This window comes from Saimiri boliviensis, chromosome 19 (genome assembly GCF_048565385.1).
Source record: "Saimiri boliviensis isolate mSaiBol1 chromosome 19, mSaiBol1.pri, whole genome shotgun sequence".
NCBI lineage: Eukaryota > Metazoa > Chordata > Mammalia > Primates > Cebidae > Saimiri > Saimiri boliviensis.
The window spans coordinates 23,433,309-23,447,719 of record NC_133467.1 but is presented as its reverse complement, the minus strand read 5'-3'; the positions used below and the strand labels follow the sequence as shown (position 1 = coordinate 23,447,719).

The following is a 14,411-nucleotide window of genomic DNA, read 5'->3' as shown; positions in this document are numbered from 1 at the left end:
ACTGGATTATTTTGTGGGGTTTTTATTGTTGTTACTCAGTCATTTGAGCTTTTTTTTTTTAATTGAGACAGTCTCGCACTGTCGCCCGGGCTGGAGTGCAGTGGCACAATCTCGGCTCACTGCAATCTCTGCCTCCTGGGTTCAAGTAATTCTCCTGCCTCAGCCTTCTGAGTAGCTGGGATTACAGGTACCCGTCACCATACTCAGCTAATTTTGTGTATTTTTAGTAGAGACGGGGTTTTACCATGTTGACCAGGCTGGTCTTGAACTCCTAACTTCATAATTCATCCACCTTGGCCTCCCAAAGTGCTGGGATTACATGTGTGAGCCACCACACCCAACCTGAGCTCCTTTTATATTCTGGTTATTAATCTCTTATCAGGTGGATAGTTTGCAAAACAAGTAGACTATTAAAGACTAGTTAACATATACTAAAATCCCTAGTGCAGCCATTTAAAAATACACAAAGAAATAGAGCCCCCCAAAAAAATCGATATATTAAAATGGAATAAATGAACTAAAAAACTATTCAATTAATCCGAAAGAAGGGAGAATAGAAGAAGAAAACACAGAAGGCGACAAACAGAAAATAAATAATAAAATCCAACTACATTAATAATTACATTAAATGTTAATAATCTAAACACTGCAAATAAGAGTAGATTCAAGAAGCAAGACCCATCTACATGTTGTCTCTTAAAGACACTTTAAAAATGAAGACACAGATGGACTGAAAGTAAATGGATAGAGAAGGACATACCACAAAAATAGTAAGCATTAAGAAGGCTGGGGTGGCTATATTCCTATCAGACAAAAACACACTTCAAGACAAAGGGTATCGCTAGAGATAAAAATGGTTATTTCTTAAAGAAAAATAATTTATTAAGAAGATATAATTATGCATATTTGTATAATAGCAGAGTCTGAAAATGCACATGAAGCCAAAATTGGCAAAATTAAAGCGAAAAACGGACAATTCTACAATCACAGTGGGAGATTTAAATACCCTTCTCTCAATAGAACTAGACTCTCCCCACAAAATAACAAGAAAAACATAGAAAACATGACTGTCAACAATCTTCATCTAATAACATTAAGAAAACACTAGACTGAACTGCAGAACACATATTCAAGTGAACATGAAATAGTCACAAAAATAAGACTATGTGCTGAGCCATCTAACAATTTTGAATGGATTAGTACCTTACACTTACCTTAATGCACGCACATCATAGACCAGGGGTTAGCAAACAGTTTCTGTAAGGGCCAGATAATAAATATCTTGGCTTTAAAGGCCATAGGGTATCTGTGGCCTCTTTTTTTTAAGCAGCCCTTTAAAAATGTAAAAACCATTCTTAGCTCATCTGGGCGTTAAGTTTGCTCACCCCTGCCATAGATCACCAATGAATATAAAAAACATTTACAAACTATTTTAATTTTATTTATCCTGTTTACTAACATTTTACCTTTTGCTTATTGAATATTTACTCCCCTTTAAAATGTTTAGGCTGGGCGCTATGGCTCTTGCCTGTAATCCCAGCACTCTGGTAGCTGAGGAGGGTGGATCACTTGAGCCCAGGAGTTCAAGACCGGCTTGGACAACATGATGAAACCCCAACTCTACAAAAAAAATACAAAAATGAGTTGGACATGGTGGTGCCCACCTGTGGTCCCAGTGGGAGGATTGCTTGACCTGGGAGGTCAAGGCTGCAATAAGCCATGATCACATCACTGCACTCCAGCCTGGACAACAGAGCAAGACCCTGTCTAAATAAATAAAATTAAAATAAAACGTTTAAACATCTTTTAAACTTTTATCACAACTCGCTGGGTATGGATATCCCAACTTTTAGAAACCCCTACAAAGGAATATTCCTGCTCCCTGAGCTGTTTTCTTTGTCCTACTTTCTAACAGACAGTAGACACAGATGAAATGACAGGTAGAAAATAATTTTGTGTCTGAACAAGGGAGGTTAAATCTGTGGGATATCTTCTCTAGGTGGTCCTGTAACAGCTCTATCAGATCCTGACTTTCCAATCCCCACCGATGCAGTGTGTTTTGAAAATTTTAACAGAAGTAACTTAGAAGATCCACAGTCCAAAATTCCCTCAACACTGAATAATTTTTTCATTTCTTTACAGCAAAAAGAAACTGCTAGAATGCTGGTTTTCCTTACAAACCATGAATTTCTAAAATAAATTTCATGATGTTAAAGCTCTAGCCTATATAATCACCGAGGAAGCCCCATAAAGCGATCAGATTGAGAGGAAAGTGATGAAATATTTCACTTGGAAGATAACCCTCAATATAATAATCACTTCAAGTAATTTTCAAATACATTTCAAATTTTTTTCAACCCAAATCTTTGATGTTCTCTTCTGCTTTTTGTTTTAATCTGCAACACCTAGAAAATTTCCTGATCCAAAGTGATTTCTTGTTTGTTTAATAAAGAAGGAGAGGAAGAAATGACTCATTGCGTGTTTCTGAACAAGGCACTTAGCAAGAACCTTATTTGTCACTCCCCTTTGGTACATTCAATATTAAACATAAATTATGCATACAGATTCACAGGAAAGGCTAGCAATTAAGAATTAAATAGAATATTTTTTTATTCAAGCCTCTACTGCTCTAAAGAACAGCAGCAACAAGACATACTTGCTACAGGTAACTAGGATATTTTTCAATGAACATCAGTGGAACAAATAAATGGCTCTTGCCATAGTAGAGAAAGATGACTATTTTTGAATGAGAGTGTCTTGAAAGCACTTTCCCCAAAGTTATTGAATACCTATTACATCCCATTCACTGTCCTAGGTGATAGTCTCTGAAAGAGGATTCTGAGTAAGGACCTTTATTGTTAAATATTAATTGCATTATATAATTTATCAACATTGGTATTTTTCTACACCCAAACAGGAATTTTAAGTATGAGATTCTAACCCCAAATATAAATGATTCCCATTTATCAGGAATCAGTTATGACTAATTCATTCAAGCCTCAGAGGCTTAACTTTTTATTGCTGTTCTGCCTCTGACTCGCTATCTCACTTGGAGAACTATACAAAGTTAACCGAACCAGCATTACAGCCTGAATCCACCTGCAGGCTTATAGATGGGACAAAGCCATAATTTCATGTTGTTAAATACGTTAAGTAAACATAATAAAATAACCAAGATGCCTGAACTACAGAACAAGGACCTTCAGGGAAAAATATTCCTTCTTCTCTAAAGATATAAATCTTAAGTCAAAATCCAGATCCTTTTTTTTTTGGTAAATGCCCACCATTTGAAGGTTAAATCATAAACTAAGAATAAAATGAAGAAAGGGAAAGGAATAAAGAATTGTAGCCGGGCACGGTGGCTCACGCCTGTAATCCCAGCACTTTGGGAGGCCAAGGTGGAGGATCACCTGAGGTCAGGTGTTTGAGACCAGCCTGGCCGACAAGGTGAAACCCTGTCTCTACTAAAAATACAAAAAATTAGCCAGGTGTGGTAGCACGTGCCTGTAATCCCAGCTACTCAGGAGGCTGAGGCAGGAGAATCAATGGAACCCAGGAGGCAGACACTGCAGTGAGCCAAGATTGCGTCACTGCACTCCAGCCTAGGCAACAAGAGTGAAACTCCATCTCAAAACAAACAAGATTTCCATTCTGTAGACCTTGCATTTGAGGTACTGATAAAACTTTTAGGTGGACATATTCAGTAGGCAGGTGAAAATGTACATCTGGAGCTCAGACTGGAGATTTTGGCAGACTAAATTAGTTTAGAATGGCAGGTTGGATGCTTATTAGCATTAAAGGAAAAAGGGTGAGAGTGAAGTCTGAAAGACTGGTGGGGAGCAAGTAGCTGGCCATTCCATCTGGTGAGTGCGTCATACCTGAGGCATGGGGGATACTTCTGAAGTTCTTCCGAATGGATAGTGCTCAGGAGCCACGTAAGAGCACTACATTCTGATTATGATGGGCAAGAAATAATTGCTTAAAAAGTCAACCATAGGGCTGGGCATGGTGGCTCAGGCCCATAATCCCAGCATTTTGGGAGGTCATGGCAGGTGTATCACCTAAGATCAAGAGTTTGAGACCAGCCTGGCCAATATGGCAAAACCCTGTCTCTACCAAAACTACAAAAATTAGCGGGGTGTGGTGGTGTGCACCTGTAATCCCAGATACTTGGGGTGCTGAGGCAGGAGAATCACTTGAACCTGGGAGGCAGAGGTTGCAGTGAGCCAAGATCGCCCCACTGCACTCCAGCCTGGGAGACAGAGCAAGACTCCGTCTCAAAAAAAAAAGTCAATATAAGGAAGAGGAGAACAGCTTTCCCCAACTAGTAAGCTCTTCTGGGCATAGCCATTATCTCTTCCATTTCTTGCCATGTCCACACAACTTGCATTCTTAAATATGTTGACCAACCTTTCCACAACAGCCCGAATCCATCATGGAGAAGAGCATAAGAACTCGGACAGTACTAAATACAGCACTTACATAGCATCTATATACCACTCCTAGAGAGAGTCCAATGTGATTCCTGGCATAAAGACACTCAAGAATCATTTTTATAAGCTTTTTTAAGCTTACCACAAAACCCTAACTAGACACTTAGATTACAGCAAACTACACCAACCAAATTCAGGCTTAGGATTCATCATTCTTTATAGGCTTATATATGAGTCATCATCATCAGTGAGCAAATTACACTATTAATTATAGCTTATGAATTCAAGATAAAATGAGATGGTCAGACAGAACTAAGTATTTCTCATATTATTTTGTGGCCAGAGCTTATACCTGCATCTCATCTTGGTGTACTATGGATTGTTATTTTTTGCTTCTAACAGTGGAGAAAGTGTATATTGTTATCCAATAATATCTACCACAGAAAACCCTATATATCTGCTTGAAATGATCGTTAAAACTATCAAAGGTGTGACCAACAATCTGAACTCTAGAGAAAGGGAGGCAAGCTAAATATATTGTTTTAGTATTTCACATACCTAGGACATCAAATTCCTAAAATCTAACACATTGAATGCCATACATTTCTCAAGTACTATGACCTAGTTTTTAAGATTATGAGAAACATTCTGAGAATCTAAACTCCTTGTCACTTTGTTGTAATTTCAAATTTCCCAGATTCATATCTGAGGTTTTCAAAGCCACAGAATGGCTTAACAAGAGACAAAGATGAACTATAAGCAAAGACTCAGATATGGCTTAAAAGGATATCTATGGATACCAAGAGGGAATAAATCTTCCCTCTCAAGCTTCGAAATTCCTTTAGCACAGAAGTCCTCAAAAATGGAGAGTGGACTTTGTTTTTTTCCTTTAAAAACTTCATCTAGGCTATTCAATTTTCTTGGTACATGCACCATAAAGGGTAATACAATTTTTTTTTTAATCTTACAAAGAAAAAAATACTAAGTCTCTAGTACCTCAGTGATAATAGTCACTTTAAATTATTATAAAAAAACAATATGCACAATCTTATTAGATGAAATTAACAGGAGGCATGTTACACATTAACTGTAAGAACAAGAAAGCAAAGTAAAGTATTTTTGTCTTTTGCAAAATCACAATAAAAAAATTCTTAACTGTGCCAGGCACAGTGGCTCACACCTGTAATCCCTGCACTTTAGGAGGCTGAGGCAGGTGGATCACAAGGTCAGGAATTCAAGATCAGCCTGGCCAAGATGGTGAAATCTCATCTGTACTAAAAATACAAAAATTAGCCAGGTGTGGTGGCAGGTGCCTGTAATCCCAGCTATTCGGGAAGCTGAGGCAGAGAACTGTTTGAAACCAGTAGGCAGAGGTTGCAGTGAGCTGAGATTACACCACTGCATTCCAACCTGGGCAACAAAGCAAGACTCCATTTAAAAAAAAAATTCTTAACAATACCTAGATGATGTAAAAAAGAGACAAAAATGTGGTTCTACCAGAAAGAAAAATTACCTAGCAATAAAACGGCCAGCTATACTTTTTACCACAACGCATTACTAGGAAATGCATCTTGAGAGAACTGTTACACATCTTTTTCTTTAGGAACCATCTTGTAACAATTTCATGCTTAATCAAAAATACAACATTAAATAAATAACTGTTGTGATCAATGGAAGACCAAAATTCCACTGCTAATATAATCCTTTATAATCATTTTAAAAACCAAAAAAAAAAAAATTTAGAGTCTTATGAAATAAATATCAATGTTCCATACCTGTTGATATTACAAAGGGACTCAAGGTAATAGAGATAATTCTAACAAGTTCGAGATATCAAGTTCAACCCGAAAATAGCATGCCTACCAGAGTAAACACCAAAGAATTAATTTACTAATATAATTACATTTTCCGTTTTAGAAGATGATGTATCTGAATGGCTAAATTTCCAAAGTGCTAGCTATCCAAAGAAATATCAACTAATACCTTCATTTTCCCTAATTCAAAAAGACACTTGGGGTTACTTTACTGATTTATATTCCACAGTAAAACAATGTTGCTCGTAAGAGGCCAGGGCCTCCTTCCTGAGTGTGTCAGAAAACATGCTAATGCACTGGCACCCTCTGTCCAGAGCGGTGATTATAAGGCATAAACTACAAGGAGCTTTTCCCTAAAGAGGAAACTGACGCCTCCAGAATGTGGTCAATGCTGAACTGCACTTAACTAGGCTAGATTAACTCCTTGTATCTTATATTAGCTATATAAAAATGTCTCCCCAGCTTTCTCACTAGAAAAACAAACTACGATGATAAAAGCCATCATACTGAGTTTTATGATGTTTTTTGGCTTACAGGTATGGTGCTTGACGGTGTCATGCACGTAGGAGATAGGCCCATGAAGTAAGAGTAATGTTTTGAAAGGACATAAATAATAAAATACTGGTCCTTGTTATCTTACCTTCTTCAACCTTTACTTAATTTTATATATTTTAAATAGAAAACAAGATAGTAAAAAGTACTATTAAGTCGTCACCTATCATGGTACCTTGGCAGCTTTATTAACCTTGTCTTCATTTTCTCTCTTATACACAAACACTGAAGCAAATTTGCCATCTTGCAGTACAGCAGGATAAACAGCAAGTCCAGAGGGTAAGGTAAATGGTGGTTCTTTCAATGTATAACTCTTTAAAGCACTGTTCTCTGATCCCATCCCTTATGTGCTGCGGCAGTCCTGCCACTCTTCCTCAAAGCCACACAGATCTAAAAGAAAACAGAAAACAATTTCAAACACGAAATTTCTATCTGCAACATGAACAAGAGATATCCAGACATAGCCACCCCAGACTACTAGTTTCTGCAATCCTCATAACTAGGACATCTGACAGTAAAAATGGTAAATGCTCAGCAAGTTACCAGCAATGCTTGTTAATTAACAACAACTCTAGAGAAAATGTATGTTACTAAATAGTCACATGTAGTTACTGTGCCTCCCCAAACTCCACTGCATACAAACTTTCAGAGTGGAAAGGCAATCAAAAATGGATTAAGGTAATTCACACTTCCTAACTCACTCGTATATCCTTGCTTCCAAAGGAAAATGTTGTAAAACTTTATTATTTAAAAGCAATAAAACTTCTGTATGTCTAAAATAACTTAAAGGAAAACAATTCAAATTGGAGAATACTTGTAACAATGATGAAAATCATTGTTTTAATGTTAGTATGATGAAAAATATTAACAAATGAAGAGCTCATACAAACCAAGTAATATACTAAACACCAGTACAATAATGGTAAGGAAAACAGACAACTCCCTGAAGAAACACAAATGACAATGTCAGAAAAAGTGCAATAGCACTACTCTTCAAAGTTACGACAAGTAAAAAGGGGAAACTGCAAAACTGAATCTCCAATCATCTCAAATGCCAAAAAAAAAACCCCACAAAGACACAGATTTCAAATGCAAACTATGACAAAATACTTCAGTGCTTGCCTAGCAAGGGGGCACAGTTAGAGGGACCAGGAGAGAGGAAAGGATGTATGAGAAGACTTTTGGATTTTGGGAGGATGGATATATTCATTATCTTGATTATGATGATGGCAATGGGCGATTATAAATGTGAAAACATAAAACTGTATACTTTTTTCCAGTTTATTCCGTATCAATTACACCTTAGAGTTGTTTTAAAAAGAACTGTGCACACATACACACAGTGACTTGAAAATATATATGCTGAAGTATTAATAGAGGTTTGCTGGGGTGGGGGTAGATTACAGGTCATTTTATACACACACACTTGCCTCCACCTTCCAAATCTACAGTATGAACATATCTTTCTTGACAACAGGGATACAAACTCACAGGATGACAATAGGTCACGTGCAGCACCCCAGCAGTACTGGCAGCCTGGCACAGGGACCTACTGTGAGAGGCTCACTTTCTGAAGAGAGTGCTATCACAGAGTTCCAACCAGGACTGAAGTTTCAGTACTGCCAGATCATGCCATTTATCTTGAGGAACCGAGAGCCTGAATAGTTTTGTGGAAATCTCCTTATTTTTCAATGTTGAATCAAATGTTTTTTAAGCCTACATAGGCCAATGTATGTCTGAAAAATCTGTGGCAGATTTCAGTGGTGGCTTTACCATAACACAAAAATCAGAAAATAGAGTTCTTACTAACTCTGGCAATGTAGAAAGCAAATTGCTACAAATACAGCCAATAATTGTATGTGGGCCTTTAAAAATCTGTTTAAAATCTGTATTCTTTGGACAAATATAAACTCAATAATCATTACATATTGACCCTCTGCTTGGAATTTTTCCCCCACTTCGGTGAAGTTCCACACAACACTTTCTACACTGAGTATGTAATGCAGCTCAAAACACATGCCTAGAACAAAATTTGAAATGCCCACAGATCCACAACCATTATTATATAAGAAACACATGTATAAAGGCTAAAGTTACCTAAAATTGAAGCTTTTCAACATCTAAAAATGTTTCCGAGGGCAAGAACTAAATCTGCTTTGTAACAAATTCACTGAATTCCCACCTACCTAGCAATGTATCTTTCTTAAAAGTGACAGAGAAGCAAAAAACAGTACTAAAAAAAAAAAAAATGCCAAGTATGGCAACTATGGTAACATTCACCTTTCTATTGGGACTACAAATAAAAAGTTTACATGGGACCATGGGGCAAAGCCAACTATGTTAATCCCCCTATTCTGGAGATGAGGTGCTGGCCAGACTGTGACAACCTCCTGCTGAGTAGGGAGGTTCACGCTTAGCACTCGGCCTTGCCACCTCTTCTTGGGCACAGTTAATGTTGTCATGTACCTATCCTGGACCAAAGGGCAGTGAATTCACAAATCAGCCATCAGTCCCATGACCTGAGTGAAGAGATAAATTGGGCAGATCATTGTGTCCCCTAGGAATTTAAACTAAGAACAATGTTTGCCTATTAGAAGCATAGCTGAGCCCGGGTGCGGTGGCTCAAGCCTGTAATCCCAGCACATTGGGAGGCCGAGGCGGGTGGATCACGAGGTCAAGAGAGATCGAGACCATCCTGGTCAATATGGTGAAACCCTGTCTCTACTAAAAAAAATACAAAACATTAGCTGGGCATGGTGGCGTGTGCCTATAATCCTGGCTACTCAGGAGGCTGAGGCAGGAGAATTGCCTGAACCCAGGAGGCGGAGGTTGCGGTGAGCCGAGATCGCGCCATTGTACTCCAGCCTGGGTAACAAGAGCGAAACTCCATCTCAAAAAAAAAAAAAAAGCAGCATAGCTGAAGGTAGAAGGATGCTATGAGGTAGAGCTGGGGCTATGGCAAACCGAAGCCACATGAAGTCAGAAACTTGTCAAGCACAAGGAAGTCAGTTGTTAGGAAATTTTAAAAAGCAAACACTAAGACAGTAGCTTAGTCATACTTAGGGGCACCTTACTACTTATCCATCTCAAGGCTACCAGAAGCCCTGCCTCAAATCCAGTTCCACCCAGATACCCTAACATCCCACTGATACCCTCACAACCAGCCCCCTTGCCCTCAGGTCTCTTGAATGGGTCTATGTTCTTTGAAACTAATTGCCATTTCACAGGCAGAAAACTCTACGGGTCTCCAAGTCCTGCCTGAAAAGCCAGTCAGACTGGAAGAATGAGTTACGGAAGTGTTACTTTCAAAGGATCTGAAGCTAGTCTAACCTCATTTCCTCTCTTAGGGAACACAGAACACAGCTTTCCAAAATCAACACACAGTAAGAGAAAAACAGCCAATAAGGGACTGTATGTAAATGAATATCTTCTTGGCAGAAAATCATGCTGTTTATTTAGTGTTAATATTAGTTTTCACAGGAGACAAGACTGCCATCAGGATTCAGGGTCAGTGCTCTGGTTACATGAATGGCAGTTGCAGCACAGGCAGTAGCAACGGCCATCTCATTTACTTAGCTATTTCGAAATACCAAAAATACTTCCTTGTGGGAATACTGGGCCTTGCAATAGCTATTAACCTTAGATTTTATATGAATTCCACTATAAAGTAATTAACAAAGTTATAAAAGCATTAGGAAATAGTTAAAATGGATCATTTTTCTTAGCAGTGTATTTTAGGTCTAAGACTTATAAAAATATCACTTAAAAATTAAAAAGGGATGACTCCATTTCTTGAGAGAACTGGATAGGATGCTATTTTCTTGTTCTTAAAGCATGTTAACTTTGACAGAAGTCCACTGATACCATCAGTGTAATACTGACAGAGTAGTAGGATTATATTCTATGTCGCCAGTGCAAACTTTATTGGGGGAAAATTAAAAAGCTGTGCTATTGATTGCAATTTGAGAATGTTATGAAGTAGTAATTCTTCACACCAATATATCTAGAGGCACAAATACTGTTAAATGAACAGTGAATTTTTTTTTTTTTTTTTTTTTTTTTTTTAAATAGGGCCAGGGTTTCCTCCTGTTGTTGCTGGCCTGGGATGCAGTGGCTCTAACCTACCTCACAGTAACCTGGAACTCCTGGGCTCAAGCTACCCACCGACCTCAGCCTGCCGAGTTGCTGGGAATAGTCACGCACCATCTTGCCCGCCAAACAGTGCTTTAAAAATGGTAATTCAGCTAAAATGGATTTATTGAAACGTAAGAAAAACACCTGGACTTCCAAAATGCTTTCCTGGTGTTTTGAGGAGGGGGAAAACAAAAATCTTGCTCATTAGCTTTGAAACTAAAAAGTCACAAGGTAGAAAAGGATATTCTAGGATCACAGCATAGGTATTCTGCGGCACTTAGCATCTCCACTCGATTATAAAATACTGAATTGACGGTCTCTGACTTGAATATTCATCATAGTCTTCCTTTAATAATCTCCCTCCACTCTTTTGCCAACTTGGGCAGCTCATAAAGTTTCTGGACCGCTTGTAGGTTAAGAAAACCCTTGTCTAGGTCAAAGGGCAACTCATACACTCAACTAAGAAATCCTTGTGATCTAGGAAAACGTTTCTACCAAATATTTTATTTTCCCAGCAATTAATCGAGACTCTCTTGGTCCTAGCTCCCAGAGCTTGAAAGTTCCAAAGACAATGCCTTGCACTGTGAGTACTAAGGATGCACTGTACTGGCTGATATTTCGCTTTCGTCTGTTACAGGTATGTATCCCCTCTGCGGAACTCAGTCCAGCATTGCTAACTGAGGAGCAATACATAATAAAGTCCTTATGGACCAAAATAATTATGATTTCAGCTCAGAGATACTACATTTTAAAGGCGTGAGTCCTTAAAAAGAGCAGTAAGTGGTCCCCCCACCCCAAATTCGAGACCCGACTCCGAGAATTTCACTTGGTTTCCTGAATATGCCCTTCCAAGAAATGTTTCCTCTTTATTCTAAACAGAAACCATTACGCCAAGACAGGAGCCAGCTGGGCCTCGGGGAAACGGGCACTGGTCTTGGATCAAGAATGAGGCCGCCATCCCGAGGGCGCCCCCAGGTTCCCCCAGGGCTCGCTCCCGGCCGCCCCGGGACAGTGACCCGCCCAGCCGCGCACCCTCCCCTGCTCGCCGAGACCCCAAGGAATCGCTGAGGGGCCGGGACGCCGCTCTCGCTTCGCGGGCCCCTCACCTTCCACACCTGCCCGCGAGGACCGACTCCGCGGCCGCCTCGGAGAGCTCTGGCCGCGAGCGCCTCACCCGGCGGGGGTCGCCCGCAAAGTGCAGATTACAAGGCGCCCCGCAAACAGCAAGGACAGGTTGCTCCGAAGCCGACAGCGCAGCTCAACCGGCAGCCGGCGCCGCGCCGGGCTCGCTCCCGCGGGGGGCCCAGGGCGCAGACCCGCGAGCAGGGCGCGCGCCCGCCGCCTCCTCCCCGCCCGGCCCCCTCCCCCACGGCGCAGTCCTGCAAGGACTTGGGGCGCAGTGCAGGGCTCCCTGTTACCTGCGGGAGGGCAGCGGGGGAGGAGGCCGAGGGTCTTGGCTCCGGTCCCCTCTTGGCCCTCCTGTTGACACCAACCACCCTGCCTGCGGATAAATCTGCGGCCACTACACCCACAATCTTCTGGGGGCCGCGTTTCTCCTACACCATAGAGACGGGTCCGGAAACGGGACAGAATGCCCGCCTTTCTCCCTCCGACGCCACCACTGAGGCCAACGAACCGAGGGAGAGGGCCGCACAGAAGTCTTAGGCCGATGCCGTCTTGAGTGTGGGCGCCGTGACGACACCGAGTTTCACTCACTGCCTCAGCGGTCTAGTTAATCCACGAAGATGTCCCCTGTCTAGACGTTTGGGTCGAATGCTCAAGTTTGGCTTAACTTGAATTTTTAGGCTTTTAACAGCACTTTAATTTCATTTCCGCCCAAATCCAAAATGGCTGCTGGTCACTTCTAACAAATCGAGGTGAAGGGCGGAGAAAAGGAGTACCGGAATCAGCGAGTGCTTTCAGGAGGGTGACGTCACTCACCTTGCAGCTCTGATTGGCTGGGCTGTGGGGCGGAGTCGTGCGGAGATAATACTGAAGCTGGGAAGTCCCGGTGATTTCGCTTAATCCTTGAGAGGGAAGGTCCTGAATCACACTTCATTCAGCAGAAACTAATATTTGGAGATTGTAATTTTAATGCAGTAGTCTCCCCCGTCCATGCTTTCTGCAGCTTCAGTCACCTATGGTCAGAAATAGTAAATTGAAAACACCTGGACTTCCAAAATTGGTTCAGAAATAGTAAATTGAGAACTCCAGAAATAAACAATTCTTAAATTTCAAACTGCCTGTGTTCTAAGTAGCCCGATTAAATCTCTGGCCATCCATTCTGTCCCACCCTGGGCGCGAATCATCTGTTTGTCCCAGGTAGCCCGCAGTGTACAGCATCCACCCATTACTCACTCATTACTCACTCAGCAGCTGCCTTGTTAACAGATCCACCTGTAGTGGATAATGAGACAGACACCTGCTTATGTTCAGGTGACCCTTATTTTACTCAATAATGGCTGCAAAGCACAGGAATTGTGGTGCTGACAATCTGGTTATGCCACGGAGAAGTCGCAAAGTGCTTCTTTTAAGTGATAAGGTGAAAGTTGTGGACTTAATAAGGAAAGAAAAATAATCATATGCTGAGGTTGCCAAAATCTGTGATAACAAATTATGTATCCACGAAATTGTGAAGGAGAAAGATTCGTGCTAGTTAACTAAGCACCTATCATGCACTGTGGCTGTAACTTCTGTAGTTTGAGGTGCAACACTAAAAGATTGAAAAGGGATTACATTTGTGGTGGGAGACATGAACAGAAAACGTGTTCCAACTGACCACAGTGTTTGGCCAGAAAGTGTTGAGCCTATAGGAAGACTTCAGAAAGGGATCACCTGAAATTAAGCACACCCCAAGCCATTTACTGCAAGTAAGGGATGGCTACACAGATTCAGGAATAGGTTTGGACTGAAAACCATAAAAGTAACTGGAGAGGCTGGGCACAGTGGCTCACGCCTGTAATCCCAGCACTTTGGGAGGCCAAGGCAGGTGGATCACGAGGTCAAGAGATCGAGACCATTCTGGTCAACAAGGTGAAACCCTGTCTTTACTAAAAATACAAAAATTAGCTGGGCGTGGTGGCGCGTGCCTGTAATCTCAGCTACTCAGGAGGCTGAGGCAGGATAATTGCCTGAACCCAGGAGGCGGAGGTTGCGGTGAGCCGAGATCGCGCCATTGCACTCCAGCCTGGGTAACAAGAGCGAAACTCCATCTCAAAAAAAATAATAATAACTGGAGAGACCACATCTGCTGATGAAGAAGCTGCCACATGTCTGGCAGGGCTGAAGAAATTGATGAAGGAGAAAGGCTTCCAGAAGATGGATGGAGAAGTTCAAAAAGTTATTCAGGTAGCAATGAAACCACTTTTGCAAAACTGTGACTTAGACAGTGGAAGAGATCCAACTTAACCAACTCCATTTGTCTCTGACCTCCAAGCTGCCCTTGTTCATTCCCGGGTGTAGGCTGAACTAACTTTGG

The 14,411-nt window shown here is 41.0% G+C and overlaps 1 protein-coding gene across 7 annotated transcripts in view; it reads right to left on the bottom strand.

Annotated features, from left to right (window-relative positions):
* SCYL3 (SCY1 like pseudokinase 3) overlaps positions 1-12,832 on the bottom strand; it is a 55,515-nt gene extending 42,683 nt beyond the window's left edge. For 5 of the 7 annotated variants that reach the window (XM_074389597.1, XM_074389598.1, XM_074389599.1 and 2 more), the window contains exons 1-2: positions 12,352-12,559; positions 6,975-7,189 (exon numbers count right to left, since the gene is read on the bottom strand). In XM_074389597.1, the coding sequence (XP_074245698.1) occupies positions 6,975-7,139 (165 nt within the window). In that variant the 5' untranslated portion in view covers positions 7,140-7,189; positions 12,352-12,559. The other 2 variants (XM_074389596.1, XM_010336142.3) reach the window with 2 other exon arrangements.
* Between the last annotated feature and the right edge of the window lie 1,579 nt (positions 12,833-14,411).